The 24,337-nt window shown below is 36.7% G+C and overlaps 1 protein-coding gene across 6 annotated transcripts in view; it reads left to right on the forward strand.

The window, feature by feature from the left end:
• The window catches only part of LRBA (LPS responsive beige-like anchor protein), a 369,517-nt gene that overhangs the window by 128,467 nt on the left and 216,713 nt on the right, over positions 1-24,337 (forward strand). For all 6 annotated transcript variants that reach the window (XM_054633381.2, XM_077176952.1, XM_077176953.1 and 3 more), the window contains 2 exons: positions 2,103-2,211; positions 23,323-23,489. In XM_054633381.2, the coding sequence (XP_054489356.2) occupies positions 2,103-2,211; positions 23,323-23,489 (276 nt within the window). The remainder of the gene's footprint in view (positions 1-2,102; positions 2,212-23,322; positions 23,490-24,337) is intronic.

Consider the following 24,337-nt stretch of genomic DNA (forward strand, 5'->3'; position numbering starts at 1 on the left):
AAGGAGAGCTGAGGGTGACAGAGGAAACCACTGATCCATAGGAGAAAAAGCTCTTCCTGGAACTTGAGGTGTATTTGCTTTCACTGGGTACCCCTCTGGGCTGTTTGGACAGTGTTGTTCCTGTGTGAGGGAATGTAGTTCTTTGCTTTGTTTGGAACACATCCATCCTTTCTGGACATGCATAGCAGGTGCTGGGCTGCTTACCAGCTATCTACCATGTTTGGTAGATAAAAAGGAAAACCATGTTGTAAAGTGTTAAGACAATTATTATATAGGGTGATTTCATAAACAAATGAAAGAAAAGTGGGACTCAGAGTGTATAATTAGATTAAAAGTAGACCTTTTAGAGGACAGCTGTTACTTTTCAAAGTCTGATCAAGCTAGCAGAGGATATTGGTATTGACAAACTTAGGGAAAATAATGGAATACTGTCCAACTGTGTTACATGCAACTTGTAATACATGATATCGTAGTACCTGGGCATTTCTGATCCCCTTAATTTTTTTGAACAGTTCTTAGTTCAATAAAAAAGAGTTTATTTAAATGCTTATGTGTCAGATTTGAATGTGCTACTGGAGATCATGGAGAAAGAGACAAGACACTTGGCATCTGCCCAGACTATTGCTTATACAGTTCCTTGTTGCTGGTTTGTCACTAATGCATGCAGATAAATTGGCAGAATTGTATGTTTGTTGCTCAACAGCTGCATCTATTCTAACAGTGAGTAAAAATAGGAAAAAAAAAAAAAGGGCTTGTAATGTGGTTTCAAACTAGTGGCTTTTGTACAAGCCTCCCTAAACAGAAGGAGAAATCACATCTTGAACAGTGAATTGTGCATATTTCTGATTTCAAGACTTCATCCATGGGGAGAGACTAATCCACCAACTTGGCTGGTGCCTGAGCTTGTGGCCTCATGTGGCTGCTGTGCTGCAGTTTTCTGGAATGAGAGGGGCAGTGAACAAAGACCTTCAGGTGTTGTTCTGCCTCTGAATTTCTTCTCATGGGAGCAAGGCTCCTGCAGGTGTGGAATTCTGAAAGCATAGGAAAAGAGACAGCAAAGCATCACTCTTTCAAACATACAGTAAGAGACAAGTGGATCCTTATTTCAGATAAATAAGTTATTTGGGTTAAAATTAACATTGGATGCATTAGAAGACATCCTGAATAATAAATCCTGTGGTTGTAAAGAAAGCCTTTTAATACACTCTGAACTTTAGTTTATATGTGCAAGGAAAGCAAGTGATTTTACATTCTGCTACTCTTTTTTCTACAACTGGAAACCTTACAAAAAAAAGATTTAATAACAGATATTTTTAAGATTTAATCCGTAGAGCATGTAATGGATTTATCTGGTGTTTCTTGGAGTGATCCTGTGGAAATATGCACCTTCTAAAACAGTGTGACTCGTGTATAGCCAGTTTCAACTTTATGAATCCCAATGTAACTAATTAAAAAGGAAATGTTTTTAGTAACAATATGTGAACTCAGAGAATAATTGGGCTGTAATTCAATCTGTCAGCTCAGCTGCCATTCATAAACTCAGGGTTTATGAAAGCCTCAGAAATCTCAGTTTGAATTACAGCTTTATTCTGTACATAACCTGTAACAATGTATATCTTAGCATTTCATTTGTGAGACTGAGAATGTTTTATAATCCTGAGAATATTACTTAAATGTATACTTACCGTAAAATTTCAATCTTGCATTTGGAGGAAAAACTGTATTGCATTGCATTTTTTTTAATTTAGACTTTACATCAATTATGTCAGAGCTTTAACTGTGGGTGTTTATATGCAAAACCTGCTTACTTTATGTGGTGGTGGATGTGAAAGATTTTTTTTTTATATGTCTCTGTTTCAGGTAAAACAAATGACTGTCTGGAGTGTTTACATTTTATTTAATATTTACTTCTTTTTACTATAGAAATACTATTTTACTAATTGCCAGAGAATTACCCCCCAACCTTATTTATACTGTTTTCTTAGGACAATAAAGTCAGTCATAAGAGCCCAGCATATTTGCATATATATACATTGTATTTCCAGATTTTTATTTTTGGACTTCATTCTCTAAGGCATTTCCTAAATCTTTTCTGTCCTCAGGTTGCTGAGTCAAACCATGAAGGAGCATCTGGTACGAGTGGCTAATGAAGCAGAATTTATCCTGAGCAGGCAGAGGGCAGAGGATATTAACCGCCATGCTGAATTTGAGGTAAGAAAGGAAATCTTGTTTCAAAAAGCAAAACACAAAAGCATAACCATCCCACTGTGTATAAGGATTCCAGGCTGTGATATGGGCTTTGCAGGCTTCAGGAGGTTCCATTCTGAATGGTGCTTTGCAGTTGTAGGGTGATTTGATAAGTTTGCTGCTAACTTTGATGCAAAAACAGACTGAGCAGAGCAGCTCAAAACTTGCTGAAATCTGCACACCATAGATTGTAGGAGAAAGAATTTTATCATACCAATGCTGCTCTTTTCCATTTAGCAAATATCACTGTATGTGTTAAAGCTGCTTAGCATCACAGTTAAGATACAGGCCTGAAAAAAACCACTTTGCTGAAGATAAGTGGTAACAGGCTGTGAAGTGAAAAATGAGAAATTACTTTCTTTTATCATTTTGTATCATCTGCTATTTAACTAATCCCTCTCTAAACCCATTCTCCCTATGTTTTACATGTCTCAGTGTGGTTTAGTTATGTTTTCATATTTTCACCCCACTTAAGGGAATCTAAAGTGAAATGATGGTTTCTGTTTTTGTAATAAACTTTTATTACTTCAAACAAAAATACAAGCCTGTTTTCTGAGTCACTTTGGTCATACCTCCAATTTAGGGTCTTGGTTACATTATATATCAGCTTTCCTTGTGCTTTAATTATTGGATAAATGAAAATGAAGCTAAATCTCAATTCACTAATATTCTACTTAAAGAGTACTTTGTTTTTCTTCTGACATGTGATATTACTTGTGGTTTTGTTTTAAAATGAAGCATTAAGAGATTGAAGGCACATTTGTGTTTAACATATTTCTAAACTGTTTTCCTCTTAAATCTTTACTTGAAAAAATACTCCCCAAAGATGAAAGCATATTTGTCTTAGACAGTGCTTATGTTCTAAAGGTCATCTGCGTTGGCCCCGGGATTCAAGCTGTGCGTTGTCTAATAACATATCTGCACTTCATCTAGAGCTAGTTACCCCCTCCTGCAAACAGAGATGTTGGAAGGTATCTACAGTACCGTTCTGCTATGGTGAAATAGCAGGCATGTTTCATTTATTACATCAAGGGTTTGGCGACAGTCCTGTGGAGATGAAAAGTGCATCCTTTTGCTCCGTTGCCTGATAATCATTGGACTGGGACATGCTTGACATCTTTTGCTCTGGATTTATGCAGAAGCTCCATGCATGACATGTTGTTATTGATTAGATGAGCAGCCCACTTTTTCCCTTCAGATGCAAACTATTTGCAAAGAGTGGGGTGTGTATGTAGGAAACGTGAGAGAAATGAAGGGTTCTCTCGTATAAATACAGGCTCTCTGTGAATACAGTTGTTCAGTGACAGCTGCACTCTTAGCCCTAGTTCAGCCTCAAGATACCTTTTATGGTGTCTGGAAGAAATTTAAACAGAGCATCAACTTACATTTTTAATATAGCTCTGAGTTCTGCTGTGACAAGTCTCTAGGATGAAAGTTGGCTGTTATTTTGAGCTGATGCTGGTTTGAATCTCTCCTGTCTCAGCGGTGGTGGCTCAAGAGGTTTAACTTACCAGGTGGAACTTAAATTGAAAATGGTGTACTCAGATATCAGTGGTCTGTTTATCCAGTTTAGTTTTGTTGGAAAAGACTTTGAGCTAGCATGACTTCCACAGGTGTAGAAACTAAGGATATACAACTATTGGATTCTACGAAATGTGTAAAGAACCTGATGTCTGTGGCAGACTTTAGTCAGTGTTGAGTTCCTTTGAGGAAAGAGGAACCATTAGTCATATCCATCTGAGTCTGCAGGTAACAATCAGAAATCGTGTTAACCATCAGAAATTGTGGTGTTCCATGTTCCATCCATGTCTTAAGATGTGATAGCTGAAGAACATGAGCAGAGGAGTGATTCTATAAGATTAAACCCAGGAAAATTATGTATGTGAAAATGTGGGTTTGATCACATTTAAAAGTGTTTTGTGCTTCTGGAAATTACTAGTTGCAGGTTTTTTTTAAGAAATGGTTGGGATGGGCATGTTTGGTTCAGATCAGAAGAAAGTTTTGCCCTGAGTGCTATGGAGAAAGGAGATGAGTCTGGTTGAGGAGAGATAAAGGCTCTCAGATGAGAAATAAGGAAAGAACTCTTACCCATTTTTTTTTTTTAAATTCAGACTTGCAAGTCTGGTGTTTCATATTGCATATGAAATAATCCATGTTAACACTGGGTCAGCAAAAATCCAGCCTCCAATTTTCTTTTTAAAGATCTTATGGATGTTTACTGCTACCTGATTGTAATTCTCCATTTCTAGAAGTCATGAAGATGAGCCTTGCAATATCTGAGTCAGATTTTGAAGAGATTTGCTCTATGTTGCAAGGAAAGTTTGAAAGTAAAAGGCAAATTTTCTTTTACTTTTTAAAACTGAAGTCTGGTATTTGGAGCACATAGAGGCAGGAGAAAGCAATGGGAAATTGAGGCAAGCTTCATAATGAAGCTCTCTAGTTATGTGTAATTGTATATATTCAGTTAAAAATGGGGTAAGGATGGTCATTTTAAGGGGAAGGAAAAGCCTAGGAAAATAGGTAATACAGGAAAGGCACTTCTGTGCTAAAAACTGCATCTTAGGAATGTGATGCAAGAAATTATTTGACCGGTGATAGTTTAAAAGTTGCGTGGTGGGGTGCCACTTCTGTTTGGTTCTTAATTCATTGCCCATACAGGAGAGATGTTTTCCTTCCAGAAGTGCTTTGAGAAATCTCCACCTATCAATGTTTTCCCATCCAGGAGGAGACAGAGAAGCAGCAGTAAATGTAGCACATGTGAACTTTGCTGTGTAAGCTCTGGTTGGGCTTTGCTCTGTCTCTGTGTCGTGGGGCCCTGCATTGGTAAGAACATGGAGAGGGACCCTTTCCATATGGTGGGATGATCAAAAGCATGGGAAGAGTCTCTGAAGCAAGGAGATTTTGGGGTTTTGTTTTCTTTTTTTAGGCTTGTTGTTCCAGGCTTGTTTTGCTGTAACTTTGGACATGCAGTAAATCTCGAGTGCCTCGGTGAGATAGATTTAAACTGAAGGGAATGGAAAAGAAGTATTTTCTATTCTACTTGTTGTCCCTTCTCCTGGCAGTTTTCTCTCTCTCTGAAACTTAAGTGTCTTTTCACTGTTACCTGTATAAGGAGTAGTTCCGTATAACCTTAAATTTTCTCCGTTGTCCTTTGGATTTATATGTAGGTTTCTTAGATATTTTTCAAAATCTCACCCTTGGTGTTTGACAGAGTTGAAAATCCTGAAGAGGAACCCCTTTATGGTAGTTTCATGCTGCCACCCAAGTTATTTTTCTAGACATGACCTTGAAAAATGTGGTGATTCTCACTGTCTTAGATTATCTGTGCAGACTGCTGTGGAGTCAGGCCTATGGGAATAATTTGATTTGGTGTGAGGGGGAGGGAATTTTGGTCTCTAATTGACTTTATTTTATAATTTATGACAGAACTGCCCATTGCCTTGGCTATGCCTCCTGTCTTATGTAAATCTCTTGATGTACTTCTGGGTGAATATACATATTTATAGAATTCTAAATAAGTAAACCTGCAAGGTTTTTAGGCATGGACTGTTCAGTGTTTCATCTTTCTAGTGAAGCTTTGTTTTGCTCTTGGATGGATTTAGGCAAAATTCTGTGATACCAAGTCTCAGTTCTTGAGTAAAGTATTTTTGATGACTGTTCCAGGAGCATGGTTCCTTTATTTGATGTTTGTGTTTTGTCTTGTTTTTGGTGTTTTGGGCTTTTTTGCATGGAAGAGTCACATGAAAAGTTAGTAAAATGGGGGAAAATGCACAATACAAAACTATTCATATTGTTGTACATTATGGTGTGTGTCAAAGAGCAGTGGAGAGTGCCACACAATAATTTTCAGAAAACTTTCTATAATGGCTGGACAAGGATTCTTCATTCTGAGGAAAACAAACCACTTGGTACTCTTTCATTTAAATGTTACTGCTCATCTAATTGGCAAAATAACCTGCCTCCTCAAAGTGTCATTTTTGAGAGATTGTGTGGTGTCATCCCCTTGAATTTTGGTCTTATTTTTTTTCCAGCTCTTGTCATCCATAGAAATAGAAAGTGCTGGCATTCTTGTTATTGGCTGTTTCTGTTGATTAGCTGAGAATTTCACATGACTTTCCCTTTGCATTTGTTATAAATCATGCTAGGCAGCTAACTTCTCTGCATGATTTCTCTTCAATAATTAAATCTAGCATTTCCAGCTGCTGTAAAATTTGTTGCCCTTTTGTGTTCAGTTATGTTTTTTCATGCGGAAGACTTGGACTTCCTCGCAGTTTTAATTCTTATTCAGTGTCAATTTACAGGCTGTGGTAATAAACAGAATGTTTTACTTCATGGCTCCTGCTGGGAAACAAATCTTAAACCTGGTATTGCCTTGACAGAGGTGGGATGCAAGGCTAGGCAAGCGTTCCAATAGTGACTTGAATGGAGCTTTTTGCTTTTTGTTCCTTGGCAGAAGGCAAAATCCACTGCTTCCCTTGATGCATAATCTTCTGTATTCCAGATATTTTCCCCTTTGGTGCACTAAGCATTAAATGTTGAAATATGTTATTTGTATCAGAGGAAGTGACTAAAAGTGACTGCATGTCAATTCTGGCAGAATACCTGTAAGTCAAAGGGAATGTTTGAGACCCCTTGAAAGAATTATGGAAAGGTATTTGAGGTTTTTGTAGTTTCTGTAGATGATTGTTGCTTCTGTATGTAATAAGAAGTTACTGTGGGAAAGGTTTTAATCCTTGACTGGATCCATATTTTCCATAGTTTACCAGTGGTTTTAACAAAAGCTGCTTTGTTATAGAACCTGTGCCTCAAAAACTCCTTCTGTGGCTCTTAGAACATCCTTTTATATTAAGTGTTTTTCAGCACACTTAATAGTAATGTCCTTATTTATTAAAACAAAAGATTTTGTAGTGGTTTCAGTGGGAATTCTCTCCTTTAGAGTGGGTCAGCATTGATGGTTCTCCACAGAACACATGGAGATAAAGGATAGTGCAAGCTGCAGGAATGCACCCAAAAGTTGCTCTCATTAAGACTGAAAAAATGTAATGGGGCAACATGAAGGAAGTTAGATGTTCCCTCATGGAAAAATTAGGCTTTACACATATTGTTATGAACGGGCTTGACTCTTCCAAATTTAAATTTTAAATAAATGCTGCCCTTTGCATTGGGACGTTTAGGTGTTACAGCACCATCTGTCTGTCAGTAGTAGGAAGAAAAAAAAAAGACTTTTATTTCTTAACATATTTTTGAGGTATTATAGATGCTTCAAAAGAATTTACAAAGTGCTGAGCATAGGAGAATTTTTTTTTTTCCATGGGAGAATGAACCAGTTTTGTTCTGCTGTGATATGTTGGCAAGTCCCAAACTAGGAGACTAAACTTCTTTTATTCCTGAGGCGGCAATTTTTGTGATTGTCTCATGTTAAATGAAGGAGACTGACTAAGTGTAGTTTGAAAAAAAAATATCCAGGAAGGTCATGCACAGTGTTTTATAAAGTTTGAGATTTCAACTTCTTCTGTCCTTTCTCACATCTTTTACATATTTCACACATCTACTTATTTTTTTTCTTCCTGTGAATGATAAACTTTTTAAAACTGTTTATCACCTCTCATAAGTACTGTTACAGATTATTGTATTCACTAGAAATTACCAGTAAGCTTAAATAATCTACTCTCCGTAGGTCTCTGATCTTATCTTTTTCTGTAGGAATACATCTGTACTCCATCATAAGATGTTCCTATCTGCCCTACCTCATCCTGCTTTTGTTTAAATATATTTTTGGCATTCAGACTTGATGAGCTTGATCTTTCTTGTCTGTGTCTCGAGTGGCTTATTGAAAGAAATCTAATGAAGCCTGACTTCCTTTACAAAGGCAATGATGGCTCTTGCCAGTGTGTTTATTCCTTTGTTTGCTTTTTGCTATAAACACAGCTCAAGTTTGCCTTTTAGAAATTTCAGACTTATTGCCATGTTGCTCCCTGCAGTCCTCCAGAGTCCATTTGGCACATTTCTTTCCTCTGGCACTGAGGCAGTTTGAACAAGAGCAATGCAGCTGACGGCTGTGCTGCTCATCCCTGAGTTATTCTGGATCACCTGAGTGGACACTGCCTGGTCTCAGCAGTTGTTCTTGCCCCAGTTTTCTTTTATAGCATCTCTGTTCTGGGGTGGTCATGTGTTCCAGGAGCTCTTTTTACCCTTTGATCTTCTATTAGCTCTACAGAGACACCTTAATGGGCTTCCTCCTCCTGATTTGTTTGAAAAATAATTTAATGCTGCCTTTTATGGCTTTATGCAATTGTTCCTCCATTTCTTTTGACCTGGTTCATTCTGATTTTAAAACTGTCATGCCATAGTTAACATATTTTTCTGTTTTCCTTTTTTGGGGAGACTTACTGAAGAATGCTAATTTCTTTTTACAGCTTAACCATTCCAGCTTTTTGTTTGTTTGTTTTTAAAAAAAGTCTTCTTTTGGATGGAATATGTTTCCTTTGAACCCTTAATATTGTATCTTTTTATCCAGGTTTTGTGTTGTCTATTAAAACATTTTCCATGTTTTTCTGCATCTCTTTATATTTATAATATGAAAATTAGGCTAGCCTGGTAAGAAATTTCTTTCTTCAAATGAGATGTTCCCATCAGAAGTGTTGTTGTTCTCACCTATTCATGAAAAATAAATCTGTATTGTTTACCTTATTTGTTATTCATGTACAGATTTTTATGGTAGCTCATGCCAGGTAATGATTCTTAAATAATCTGGACTGAAGTAATACAGTGTAAACAAAATGCAATTTTCTAGCACTAACAAAGCAAATATCCTGTTTGTGTTTGATTGGATATTTTATACTAAAATTTCTGTCCAGAGATAACTTGTATTGCTTATGGTACCATTTTAAGAACAGTGTTAGGAATTGTTCAGCTTTGAAGAAAAAGCCCTGGTGACAGTACACATCTCTCCTATGTGTTTTATTGTAACTCAGTTTGATCTAAATGAGAAACACGTTACGTTAAAATAATTCTGATATTGGAGCTGACAAGGTCACAGAAGATCGTCAGGGTTCTGAAGGTGTTATTTCTCAGTATTTCAGGTGGTAGGTTGGACTTAAGTACTCTGCTCAGTTGTAAACTTGAGCTTATTTTTATTTTCATTTAGCATTATTTCTTTCCTGTTGTGTGTTTATTATCTTTGGGCTTCACTGTCGAACCTATTACCCTATGTCAGAGTGTGCATTCTTAAGGAAGAGCTTATTGAAAGGGAAAATGCAGTAACACTCTCCCAGAATACACTCCCACTCTTCTGCAATTTGAGGTGATGCTTGCTTGTTGTAAAATGCCTTTTCCCTGATAGTGAGTCAGGTTGGATGAGGAGACATCCAACAGTATGAGGATCACAAACAGTATTTCCTAGAGCACCTTCTGTTCATTACACTGTTGTAATTAATAGAATAAAGCTGTTGCTGATAATGGCTGATGACTACACTCAATGCTTACAGTTGGGAGGCTGACTCCAGCAAGTGTAATGAAGGATTAATTCTAATAGCTGCCAAATTATGGCAAAAAGGAGCAAAGATAAAGGTGAACACCCTGGACATAATTTTATATCTAAAATTAGATTATTTTCTGTCTTTTATTATCTAAGGTGAAGCTCCTGTGCTGTGTTATTATTATGATGACTTGGTCTTCCAAGCTTCCCCTCTAGTTCCTCACATCTCCTTTGTGACTAAATGGTTCTGAGTAGCTGAGTGTCAGCAAGGAACTCTCTCAATTCATTATTCACTCATTCTGCAGACTGTTTTTATGTATGTGTTGGAGAAACTGAAACAAACTGACAGGAATTGTACAGTTAATGTTACTTTGACCAGCTCTTATCTCATATTTTCTCTCCTCTCCTTCTGGAATTAGCTCTACTGATTCTTGTCAAATACCCTTTCTTTGGCTGCTTTTTCTTTTATTGTGTTTTTGTGATGTTGGTCTAGGTAAGTCATGATATCTTCTCAAAATGTGACTTTTTAAATGAAAGTAGCTTGTTTATGTGAGTGGAGGATTTGTGCTTACTGATGTTTTAAGAGCTTTGATGAAAAAAAAGAAATTAGCATATTCTTCTGTTGTTGTTATTTCCCGATTTCACATTTCCATGGAAAGTGAAAATATAAATATCAAAACCATTCTGAAAAAAGTGTTGGTTACAGCATGATAATTTAGTTTCTGTTTTGCCTACAGGAACCCAAACCTGCATTTTATTTTTTTTTCTGTTAAAGCAGACTAGGAAATCGAAGACTTTTTAATAGCATTAACTTTCAGATGAAATGTTTTCAACCAGTCTTTATAATTCCAGAATTAGTGGAAACATTTATATATTTAAGATTCTTCCATCAAGGCACAGGGAAGCGAATTATTGAAAAGATAAAAATAAATTTGTTTGCTTTCTGTCAGAGTTCATATCTACAGCCAACCTTGATAGAAGACCAGAATGATTTAGACAAGTTTGCTTTGGAGATTCATAACATATGCTTGCTGGACAGAATTGAGTTATCTCTGCTCTAGAGAGTAAGTTATTGTAGCAGGAGCTGACAGAGATGAAGATAACTGAGGGAAATTCAATTACCTTTTAGTGTTTTCCTTCTAATAGGATTCTTAATGTGAAAAAGATCCTTAGATGATGCGCCTGTGTTGCTTTGTGAGATCTGCTTTGATACCTGCATCCAGAATAAAGTGAACTCTTCTTTTCTGGCCTTCATTAAGGTTGAAATATGCATCTGATTGCAAAATGGGTGTTAGCTTTTGATTCAACATATTATCATTTGTAGTCCAGATGTATTTGACAGTCTTTTGTCAGTAGTCTTAAATATTCTAAATGCAATTTCATTTTCAAAAGTATTGTTTAAATGTAAAAAGGTTGTTTGTAACAGCAATTGAAGAAAGCAGTCACAAAATTGTAAAATAATTCCCTATACTCTAGTGCTGTCTCTGTGTGGTTTTTCTCTCATTTGGCATTTCCTGGCAAAACCATCCAAATTACAAACGCTATTTATGACTGACCTGAGTTCAGGCTGTTGGGTTAAAGCTGTCCACTTGACTATTAGCTGCATTTAATGTAAAAGCTTTTCAGTTCTGAAGTTACTGGGGTAGACTGGTGCATACAGGTATTAGGATGTTGTTATTTGTGTTACTTCTAAAATATATTTTGTAGTGTCTGGAGGTTGAAATGCAAATTTAGAAGTGATTTTATGAGGGCAGCTCACTCTGCAGCTGTATGTACAAGAACAAACCATACAAGTTTGTGTACCTGCAGTATGCGCACATTTACTGACCCACTAAACTACTGCCTAGATCTGAATGTAAGAAGAGTTTCTGTTTTAAATTCTGAACCTTACTAGGGTCGCAAAGTGTGCTTTTTACCTGCATTGTTTACCCAAGCATGTGCACACTGGTATTTCTATATAAGAAAGGAAGAAAAAGTATCTTCATGTTAGATTTGCAACCCCAAACCAGGTTTGGATGTGCCTAAAAGGCATGGCATTCCTGACTCTATAGAGTAATGAATTGAAATTCTGGTCCATATTTTGAGTAGCTACCTATCTTGATCTATGGCTTTTTGGTTAAGCCAACTGTGGTTACCCTCATCAGTATCTTGCTTGGACTAAAATCATAGTAGGAATTTTCTCATTTTGTTGTTAGTGCAGTCTCCTGATTGAGGCATGACAGTCTTGATACCTGCAGGTTTATTTTTTGATGTTCATGAAGGTGACTTATGAAAATCATCTTTGGGACAACATACTGAGATGCTTAGAAAATGTTTGAAGGTGTTTGTCAGTAGTGCCTGTAAGCACTTATAGGTAACAGTAAAAACCTTAACTCTATTTCTTCCATTGAGTATTTTTCTCATTTATCTTTTAGTACGTTACTAAGGAGAAAATTGCACAAAATGTTGGATTTAGTGTAATAACTTACTTTCTTGTTCCATTGAAAGCTTCAGCCTTTCACTGAGAATGCTCCATTATGAATGCAAAATATTGTGGTGTGCAGAAATAAACACCTTCATGAGTGATGGTTGAAAAGAGACAGTAATTGCTTAAATAAAGATTTTACAACTAAATTGATAAAATTATCTGTAGTTTGTAGTAGATGGGGATGTCTGGGACCCAGGGAGGTGAAAATGGTGGAGAACTGTCAAGTCACATCCATCCAGGGGTGGTATTCCTAAGCTTTTCCAAAGGCAGCCGCTTATTTCTGAGTAGATCTATACAGCTTTCCAGGAAAGGGAACAAGACTGCACTAATCAGAACTCTTAACTGGAATTGGAAGGTCCTTTCACATTGTCTCCTCTACCTCACTGCTTTGCAGTCTGGGTTTTTATCTTAACTTCCCTGTATTTAAAGTGGGAATCACTATAAAAGAGTTTAAAAACCTTTTCCTTCCTACTTCATGTTATCCTTTTACTGAAGTGTTTACAGAATGAGTCTCTACTGATTTTTCTCTTTGACCTAAATGGGAGAAGGCTGAACCAATTCCTTTGAGTTGTTCTCAGGTCATGAAAAGGAAGATGTGTCAGGCAGTTAAGTTGCTCTTCTGGTGATTATTTTGTCAGGGAAGCTTCCAAGTGACTTAGAAACTTCTGGATTTCACTGTTAATCTGGAGTCCAACTGAAGTAGCAGAGTCAATCCTTAGAAAGATTTACCAATCAAAAAACCAAACTATCTTCACTATTTCCTTCACACAAGATATTTCTTGTTGCTTTTCTCACCACTCCTCCCTCCCACCTGTTTCCTGCTCAAATTTCTAGCTCCCTGTTATTAATTCGCTACTTTGAAAATGCATCTTCAAAGATTTCTGGCCATCTTAAAAGATTTTGGTATCTCGGAAGTAGGGCTTGGAAGGTGATGATAGTGACTGTGATGAGCAGTGCAAGTCCTTTGGTCATCATTCCATGTTTTTTTCTTTTGTATCCTAGTGCAAAGATACTGGATTCAGTTGTTTGTTTTTTTAAGTCTAAGTAGTAATGCCAAGATTATGGCCTAATGGATTTTGAGAAGTTTGTGCTCCTTCAAGCCTTTTCCCTGCATGACCTTGCAGAAACTTTAAGTCTTACAAAACTATCCTGAATTGTCTGTCCTTAGAGTGGTTGGAGATTCCTTCTTTTGTGGCTGATGCCAGTCCTTGACAGATAAAGCAAGCAAAATTCTCAGTTACTGGATGGGTTGCTATATCATAGAGAATGTGTGGAACTTGTGAAACAAATGTTGTCATAACTTGGGACCAGAGGCCAGGGTTGGCCCTGTTCCCTCTCCACTAACCCCAGCAGGGCTGGGTCATCCTCACCAGTGCTGGCTCCATGCTGACCCTTGGTCCCAAGGGAAAAGAAAAAAAAAAAAAAACTTACAAAAGAAAAAAAAAAAATCATATATTCTGACTTGTAAAATATTGATTATTTTCTCCTGTGCTGCCTGTTAGAAACCCCAAATATCTCATTTCTAAGCAGTTGTTGAGAGCCCTTTAGCCAGCATCACTCATCTTGGCACTGGCCCAATGCTGTTTTGCAAGGCAATTTCATATGGTCAGCATGAGAAGAGGGAGGAATGTTTCCTGGGTTATTTTTGAATCACAGTTGTTTGAAGCTGTTCAGAAATTTGGAATATTAGGCGTAGTTTACTGGCTGGAGTGTAACTGAAGCTGTTAAAGTGTGTGAGAGATGTTGTTACATGGCTCTTTGGTATGTCCAATAACTGTTGCTTACATGTGTTTTATATAATGCTTTCTGTCATTTCAGTAGTTTCTTTCGGTTTTGTGCATGCTTGGTGGAAGCTGCTGATTTTGATTAGTCACTGTACTTTATTTCAAAACCTATAATTTTAATGAGTGAACTGTAATTCACACCAAAACTCAGATTTGTGTTTTAAAAATCCACAGAATTGGTGTTGCTTTTTTTTATTCTGCGTGGCTTTTGTGCTCTAAACATAACAAGCCCAAGTATTGAATTTATTATTTTACACTGAATTAAATTAGCAAAGTCTACTTAAGCAGGATTTGTGCAGTTGGAATGTGTAATCTGTTTTGTGTTCTTACACCAACATCCCTGCATTCAGCTGTTGGTAGAAGATGCTGATAACTGTATTGAGGGTGAATATGAAATCACCCTCATACCATTTTAAAAAAAAACAAACCCAGAACAAACAGAGAGAAAAACTTTGTATGCTGAACTTAAAGAGAGCCAAAATCAAAACTCAACAAGAACATCATAACCTTGAGTTTGGAATACTTCACAAGTTCTGAAAAGTAGCATTGAAATGAGAAATAAAGAGAAACTTTAGGAAGTGGCTCTTACCTGTTCTTATGTAAAGGTAAACAAATTGTTTAGGGAGTATTATATATTTTTTTAAGTAAAATTGACAACATAAAGGATGATGCCAGTGGAAACTCCTTGGTGCTACATAGTTCTTCATTTCCTTGAAGGAAGCATCTGTGGTAGTTGCAATACTGTCTCTTGCATTGTTGCAGTCTTTTCATTTACACAAAGAGAGCAAGAAAAAGTATAAATTTTAGAGCAATATTCTTGGTCTGCGTTCTGTATTGTTCAGTATAAGGATCTGGAGTTGTATGAATGAGTGTTTTTCACTGAAGACTTCTGCAAAAAACCCAGAGGCTGTTTTCTTCTCATGCTTCCAGTAATGGGAATATTTCAAATGCCGGCTTTTTATGGATAGTAAAATCACCCAGTTATAAAAGAAATTAAATTATCCAGCCCCCAACAATTTTTAGAACGAAATGTCAACATTTCAAGGGTGGTAGAATTTTTTCTGAATAAGAAAATGTTAGTTAAGAAAACTTCTTATACATCTTATGCTGTTCTAAAATTAAAAACCACATTACCTTAAGGCCTGAGAATCAATCGTAAAGGAAAAGGTCTCATACTCTAGGTGGAATGAAACACAAAACATAGAATACTGGAAAAAAGGAGAGGGTAAAAAATAAAGTTAAAACAATTCGCTTTTCATAGTTTGATGCTATAGGAACTCTGACAGAAGGCTTTAAGATAAGGCAGAGGTTAAGCCAAAGCTGGGATTGTGACTCTTAACATGTTTCCAAAGTAAGTGACTAGGAATGATTTTAAAGAATAACTGCTATAAAAAACCATATAGACCATATTTTAAAACCACTTTTCTTTGCTTCTGATTTTTTTTTTTTTGTCTTTGCCATTTCATCATCGTCTTAATCAAAATATCTTGTTTTTAAAATGCTTGGTCTTGGAAAGTATAAGCCTCTCAAGAAGCAATTTTGGTAAAGAGCAATTTTGGAGTGTAAGTTAGAAACTTGTAAATTGGCAGCACTGAACATGTTATTCTTGAATAGACTTTAGAATAAAATTCCATGTAATCCTTCTTTTTACACAGATTCTCTCTAGTAATTTGAAATTTTTCTGACCAAAAAACCCTCAACAAACCAAAACCCACCCTTAATACTTTCGCTTAGTAATTAATTAAAATGTTTCTGCAGATGTAGATGACTTAATGGTAGTAACTAAAGGGCTTTTTCCATGTGTGGGAAGGAAACACTTTGCCAGCAAATCCATGTTTGTCCTATTTAGCAGTGTTGCTCAAGGATACATGCCAGGCAGGGTGATCATTCTCCACTGTGAGAGGCTGCAAAGGTCCCCAGCTGTCAGACATCAAGACCACTGAACTAGCTCTTGGAACAACCATGGTAGAAAGTGGTGAAGAACAGATGAGTTACCTTTTCGGAATGAACTTGTGTTTTTAAGGACAATTACATGTTTTTAATTTTTTAATTTTTTTTTTCAATTTTCTCACTAAGCCTCATAAGTGACATCTTTAGGAACCCAGTCAGGCCTGAAAACAATGTGGTATCCAGAGAACTGATGTTTATTAAAGATGTGCTTGTTGCTGGCATGCAACCCATCGTGGCAAGATAGGAAATGAATATGCCTCAATGCTTGTTATCTCAAATGAATGTGATCTCTCTTTTCTTTGTTCATGTATTGATAGATTTTGATACATTCTCAAACTCCTGGATTAAAATCAGAGTTGTGTTCTAAATCCAAGACACTAAACAGGGAAACCTGAAAGTGCTTGAGGGGAGCTATGTACAAAATAGAGCCAGAAACACAGACCCCAGACTGGAAGGATATCTCAAGGGGCTAATCTTTCTGCCTTTTGCAAAGCTGGAACTTTACATAAGCTTGGAAACTGTTTATGAAGAGGTTTTTGGCTGGGAATGAGTTTTCTTTGTGTGTGTTTTGCAAATTTTTAGGTAAATTTAGTAAGTGTGATGTAGCAGCAATATCAAGCAAGAAATAAAATCAACAGAGGCATGTTGATTTTTTTTTTTTGCTTAGGATTCTACATACAATATGAATGTGACTTCTTATATAGTAATGAATCCTATATAGAAATACACATTCCTCCAAGGTAAGTTTTGAGACCATTAACATAAGTCAGGTGTTAAATACCGATATACCCAAGTATTTATAGCTGTCTCTTTGATAGCTATAGAAGTTAAAGAATTTTAAGTCATGTAAATGCCTTTCATTTTTTTTATAACCAGAGATTGAAGCCACATTTATAGTGACTTTATTTGGAACTTTACATTTACAAAATGCTGTGTACCACTTATGATGGGAACTAGTGGTACAAGTTGTATTGCTATTTTGTAATAAAGTTCCAAATTAGCCTTTGGTTTATCTGCTTATCTGAATCATTCTTGCTACATTTCCCCACTCATTGAGAATGTCCATTTTTTCTGTTTTAAGGTATTATCGTTTCCCCACTTACAGAAATGCACCTTTTGCCACTAGTATGAAAAATTACTCAGAATTAATCAGATATAAAACTTGTGAAAAATTGCTTTTTATGTGGTACCTTTAAGGGCTTCCTAACTAGTAAGTTGTGTTGCTGAGAAATCCTCACTGGCATGCGTTACCTGTTCTTAGAGACTTCATTTCAGGTTTAGCTGTGCCATCTGAACTGCATGTGACTTTCAATCTGTTCAGGTGTCACTCCTGTGCCAAGCCTTGGTGCTGTGAGCTGTAAAAGAGCTGTGCTGGCAGCAGGGTGTCAGGGAATCTGAATCCTGGGGAAGCAGGCATTTGGCTGCTGGGGCCAGAACTGCTGGACTGCTTTGTTCCCACCTTCAAGGCAATGGAAATCCTTACTGTGGTGCCTCAGTGGAATGAGGCAGTTGCAGAGGTGGTGGTCACAATAAGGGCATGAATGAGGACATTCCAGAGCTTTATATTTAATCCACTTCAGTACTTATATGTTTTCAGCTGATTAAAAGTTATTTTACCCCTTTTAAAACCTTTAGTTGCATAGAAAGGACAGTATGAAAAGATAGCAAAACAAAGTATCCAACACCTGTGAAATAACAACACCAGTGTGACCTTAATTTGGCCCTCACTAAGAATGTGTAGTGAAGCCTTAGATTATGTAAATATATGTCATTTTTTGGACAGAGTGGATGTTCCTTATGAAATAAGGGAGTGTGTCAGTTCCAGAAGTTGTTTGTGGATTTGGCTTGCTTGCTGCCCTGGACCAGAAGTTCTTCAGTGAATACAACACTAATCTCTGTGGTGGTGTTGAAACCCCTGAATGTCACAAGGGTGATGTAGTGTGCTTGGGGAATGGCTGAAGGAATCATCCCTGGCTGCTTTTCTTAATATCAAACCTGAGAGCACAGGAGCCACCTGTGCAGGAGTGCTGAGCTTTACTGTTTCTAGAGCGTAGGGAATGGTACTTGAATTCTTTCTAGGTTGAAAAATGCCTTGTACTCAGAAGATGTGAACCCAAAAAATGTTAAATTTATTGCCAAAATGTGTTGCTTTTAGGCTCTTAGACTGCTTAGACTAGAGCAGCATGAAGGGACTGCTGATAAACTGGATTTGCAAAAGAGGAGGAGAGGAAACTTCCTATCCTAGTGTGTGATTTGAATGCAAAATGTTTGTACATAACTACAGTAAAAACAGGTCCTTGGATTCGAAAAGAACATTTCTCCCTGCATATTGTTTATGCCAGTGGTTAGCAGTGATGCTTAGAGGGTTAGAATATTGGAATAGTGTAGGAAATCCCAGTTTCTAGCAAAAAGGAAGAGATCTTACTTGTTTGTGCAAAGCTTTATCTTGGATTCTGATTCGAGGGTGCTGCTGTCTCACAAATACTATCAATTAGATAAGCATCAAAGAAAAAGTCTAAAAAAAGGTCTGTGGTGCTAGTGGACACTGCAGAAGAAATCTGATTTTTATTTGTCTCTGCTCTTCACTATTTCTTTATTCTGACAGCTGCTTTTTTTCCAGTTGAACTCACATTAGTTTGTCTCATTTACCTACTGTACTAAATTGGGTTCACTTAAAATACACAATCTGCATAAAAGTGCTGTTGCTAGTGTTTATTTGGGTTTACTAAAGCTTAATTCTGTGAGACTTGAAGGTAAAATATAAAGCTGTGGACTCAGCACTGATTAAAGCCAGATGTCTCTTGAGATCCTTGCATTTCTTTCTAATCACAAACCCAAATTGATTGTGGTAGATTTTTTTTTTTCTGGTCATGGCCATAGTTTTACCAGTCTGTGTTTGGTATGATCTAAGTCAACTGCATGCTTTTTTTCCTCCTCTTGTTATTTTAAATGCACATTTTTTCCCCCCTCAGGAATGTCTGGCTATAAACCTACTTTTTTTTTCATTCCCCCCCTGCCCCCTGCCCCATTTGTATTACAAACAGTTGATTTAGATGCAGATTCTTTTTAATGTTGAAATCAGATAAAAGGCTGGAAAAGTGGATAAATGAGGTTTGGAAAACCATGGGTTGAAGAGATGAGAAGCCATTGCATTGTGTTCAGTCCATTAAAACAAGAAGAAATAGAAGAGATACTTTGATAAGTGTTCTGCTGGTGTTAACCTTGATGGCTATTATCAGGGGGATGATGCTATATCTATTTCATTGGCTTAAGCTTTTTTCATGCTGAGAGAAATCAATACTTGGAGTCGTTGGATGACAGAGGCATCACTTCAGAATTGACGGTGGCTGTCAGACGTTGTCATTGGTTGACTTTTGTTCGCTGTTGAGGTTTTAAGCTTTCATTTTTCTAAGTCTTATTCAGGAGTCTTTGTAAGATTTCCCTGGGTAGCATTTTTAGTCCAGACTTTAAACCTCAGGTCAGAGGTCAAGTGCAAAGATCTGTGAAAGCAGAGGACTGAGGAGCTCCTTCATTTACTAAAATATCCTTATTTGCAGGGAATTTGCATTAGTGGCAAGACTGTGTGTTATCTTATGGATGACTTTTCCTCCTAAGTGACACCCTCTGAGACAGACTGTTCACAAAGCCAGTAGCTTTTAGCTAAATTAGACAAAGGAACTGGCATATGTAAAAGTGTTCAGTGATCTCAGAGTTGAAGAATAAAAGTAAAAAGGTGCAACATTTCTTTTAAACCCTATACTAGTAAACTTTTGAATCTCCTGTAGAAAGCACTACAATGAAATTTTGGAGCTGGAGAGGTGCAGCCTGAAAATTGCAATGCAGATGGTACCATGCAGAAAAAATATTTTACTTGACATTTTTCTAAAGATCAAAGATAAAATACTTCTAAAAACCAGGTAAATCCTACTCCTAAGTGAAATATAGACAGGCAGAATAGACTAACTTACTCTGTCACTATTTCTGGAATATTTCCTGCATACAGAATGTTCTGTATTTTCATCTCTGTAACTTGCCTTTTGGATGACCTTGTGGCCCTTCAAAATTCCAGTTCCTTAGAAATGAATCTTTAGATAACCCACGTGTTCAAATTGCCTGCAGTCTTGTCCAGGCAGACAGCGGGAGGGAGGAAGAGCCTTGTTCTGTGATAATAGGGAAGGATTTTGTTCTGTCCTGGATGAAGGGTTGGAAAACAAGAGTCTTGCCTCTATTCCATGCTTAACACACTTCCCCTTTGTAAAACTTTCAGCAGTCACTGAATTTAAGACTTTCTGGAGATAATCTGTGAGGTGTGTATATGAAAATGCATTTTTTTCCTCCTTACAACACTTTGTTTCATCCTAAGTGTGACTGGACTACTCTTGTGATTACGGTTTCATCGCACACTTGCCCTAACAGGTAATTAAACTCATGTAGGCCAAGGCAGCAGTGGAAAGAAGGTTTGACAATTCTGTTTAACTGTATCTTATTTGTAAAACCATATTCTGGCATGACAAGGGTGCACATTGCAGGTGCAAGAAATGAAATACTAAAAAAGAAATGCAGCTGTAAAAATACTTTTTTTAGATTGTACACAAACAGAAATCAAGCTGGATTTCAATTTTACATAAATGGAATAATTGGGATTTAGTATGAAGTATTGACTGTGTAACACTCTATATCCTGCTGTCGCATCTTTGGAAGCGGTGCATCGGGTGAACCTGGCATCTGGAAAATGGAAAATGAAGAGAAATAGGGACTTTTGAGTGGTTTCAGAATAGTCTAGTGGTGGTTTGCTACTTTAAGATGGGTCTTTTTGTGATTCTTTTCGTGGAATCAGTCTTCTTTCATTCTTGTAGCATTTGAGAGAAGGAGGTGGAGAAATAACTTGTATTTTGCTGTATATTTGGCATATATTGAGGGTAGAAACTGAACAACTGGTGAGACACCTGTATGTTCAAAGAGAAGGTTATTCTTGCAGAGCTTTCTTAGGGTTGGTAGCTATATACACATGTGACAGCTGGAAAAACTGTGGCTTCTTTCTGGTTTTGTCTGCAAAATATATATTGTAAAGAACATGCAATGTTTAAGAGTTCTTCCTAGAGTGATGTTATAATTTTATGTGATTGATGCCTGTGGGAGCCTCTCAGTTTTGATGTATAATTGCAAATTTCTATTCATATTAAGTGGTGAATTTCCTGAAAAGTGGAGTTCTATTTCCAGTTTATAACAGGCTGGTCATGTTTTCGTGGAAGTTGTCAGGACAATAAAATACAATTTTTTTTCTTAGTTTGTCACAGCTACATTTTGAAAATCCTTGTTGGTATTTAATGAAGAATGTGTTCAAAATCACATCATAAAGAGACTTTTTTTAAAGAGGTACAAGTTCACTATATCTTTTATAAAACATTCTAGTTTGATTTCCATTTTATCATGTTTTAAGGTCAAATGTGACTTTAATGTTCCATAAAGAGACAGAGATTGATAATGGGGAAAGAATAACCCTCTAATGTGATTTATATCTATGGATTTTATGTCAGATATGAAAAGTTGCTGTTCAAATTGTAAAGGAGGATCCATTAAAGAGCACTTTAAAACATTTTACTACTTAACTTACCTTATTCACTTGTTTTTAGAATTCTGCCCTTTCAGGCAACTTAAAAATAACAGCTTGTGAAACATTTACAAAGTGCTAGAGAGAAATCGGCATCATCATGGGTGCAAAATAGTTCAATGTATTGGAAAAGACAGCTGTGTTCAGAAAGAGCTGGAAAAATCCTGTTCAGTGTTGGGTATGATTTAGTCATCTTGCATTTTTGTGAAGAGGGGTGGCAGAGGGCTTCATGTGGGAATACAAAAGACAATTTTTATGTCTCATTGACTTGGAAAGTCAGCTGCTTATTCTTCAGTCCTCCTGGATGTCTGCTCATCAGGTGAGCATTGCTGTAAAGTGTGGGGAAATCCTGAGGAAACACCTCAATACATTAAAATTGTTGGAATGGTCTTTAAAATTTATTCAGCTTTTAGTACATTTTTGTCGTCTAGTGTCTGTGAAAATCTACACAAGGCCAAATTTTTTTTTTCACATTCTTTCTTTCTGTCAGTTTATATGACATATATATATTTGTATATACACATATATAAATAGCATTCATAGCCTGCTGATTTTTTTGTTTGCAGCAAGTTTCTAAGGCTTGTACATACGTATAGATAAAGTGTTGTTACTGTTTTAAACATGAAAAGCATATGACATTGTGCTGATAGCTAACCTCTAAGAAATAATTGTACTAGTGTCTGCATCAGCTGTGCTCCACAAAGGAAAAGCAATTTTTTTTGTTGCTAGGCAGACATTTGTGTCCATTCCCCTAACTAGATCATAGAATAATCCAATCATTGACAAAGGCCAAAATGCTTTGTCTGGCATTTGTGATCTGTGGAATTGCCAGCTGAAAACTGAAATTACAGACAGAGAGTGCTGAAGTGGGGAAAAGCCTTTATTGTTTCTACCAGTGCTTGAATTTCTTGAGGGTTTTCATGCACAGCAAAATGGGGTTTTGGTGAGGGGGTTGATAAAAATTTGATGCCCGTTTTTTGAGTTCTTTATTAACAGGCAAATTTTCAGAAGGTCAACAAAACTCCAAACTATGAGACAATGTTGTAACAGAGAATCTCTCATAGTTTTGAGTTCAGTTTGTAGGCGTGACTTACAGTTCTTATTTGCTAGAATTTTCTTTTGAGCCGGTTGGCAAGCAGAAGATGTTTGTGCAACAGGTGTAATACTGCTGGGAAAGTTACTGACTTTCCAATGCTGGCCTGCAAATATGCTCAACTTCAAGAAGCCACCTGGTAAAGATTGATTTAGTCCTCAGATCCATTTTGTTTTCTCTCTGAAAAAAATGTGGATTTTTCTCCTTAACTTCCATAGATATATATTTATATAAGCAACAGCAAGCAGTTGGTTCCCCAAATCAAATCAAGAGTCATGGGAGTGGAGTGGTCAGCTAGCTGACATTCATTATTCTGAAATTTGCCATTGTCTTTATATAGCTAGTCACTTTGTTATAGGCATAACCACTTCTATTTTATATGTTTTGTTCTCCAGTCTGGCCATTCATGGCCGTTGGTGTGTTGGCTTTTGCTAAATTTTGAGTGTGTGTGTGATGTGGTTTAAAGAATTCACGACACACCAAGATCCTCTGCTTGGTTCTCTGGATGGATTTCCTGTGGGCAGCAGCGCAGGGTCTCAGTTCTCAAACCTGGAAAATGGGGTTAATTCTTCTCTTGTGAGGGTTTTGTATAAGTAATTAATTATGATTAATTACTTATACAGAAGTGCTTCAAAGTTCCTTTGGATGTTGTAATTAAAATGCAGAGTAATAAAGTATTTATTTTCTTGCCAGTCACTGTGTGCCCAGTACTCTGCAGACAAACGGGAAGAAGAAAAAATGTGTCATCACTTGATCACGGCAGCCAAGTACCGGGACCAGGTGACTGCAACACAACTAATACAGAAAATTATCAACATCCTGACAGACAAGCATGGAGCCTGGGGAAGCTCTGCACCAAGGTAAGGTGTTCTTGGGGTGTTCTAAAATTTTATTTTTGTGCAGCAATGCTCTGGTGATTTGACATATGGTCAGAGGTAAGCATGTTTTTTTTAAACAAAGTAATAGAAAAAGGATAAAATGAATGTATCCATTTTTAGTATGGGTGAATATCAGAGAACTGGTTTTGTTAGAGCAATGAAAAACAAGATGAGTCTCTTGTGACTTTCAACTTTGCTTTAAAAGTGTGACAGTATTTATTTTGAGTGCTCCAGCCCTATCGTTTATTTGAAAAATAATTTGTAAAATTAAATGCTTTCTTAGTAAGAAAGCTTTCTTCTTGGTGTATTATGTGATTCAAGATTGAACCACAGTTCAGTAACTTGTTTTCTTTTCTGCCAAACTTCATACAAACAAATAAACATCTTTTTGAGTTACAGGGAAATGGTGAGAATTGTTATAGTAATTTCAAAGTAAAAGCAGTACTGCCAGATTAATTCAGAATGAATTTCTTTTGGAATTCTCAGCAGAATTAAGTATCACTTAATTACAGTGATACTTGTCTAACTTCTTTAGCTGGGACTTGTGCTTAAGTTTCACTTGCAAATCTGAAATGCAAGTTCAAGTCCCTGTAGAACTGCCTTAATTAATACTTACAAATATCTGGAATGTATTTAGGCTAGAACCTAGCTGAATATGCTCATGCAGCAAGATACTGTTATTTGAGTGTAATGGAATAATAAGCATGAGAGAAATACATGAGTAAACAGCAAACTCTTTTTCCAACTAATGTTTATTCATTGTTCAATGACTACTTGTCATCTGGAAAGAAAAGAAAATTATTTCCCAAGCTCTAATAATTTCTATAATA

Source organism: Agelaius phoeniceus, chromosome 4 (assembly GCF_051311805.1).
Source record: "Agelaius phoeniceus isolate bAgePho1 chromosome 4, bAgePho1.hap1, whole genome shotgun sequence".
Taxonomy (NCBI): Eukaryota; Metazoa; Chordata; class Aves; order Passeriformes; family Icteridae; genus Agelaius; species Agelaius phoeniceus.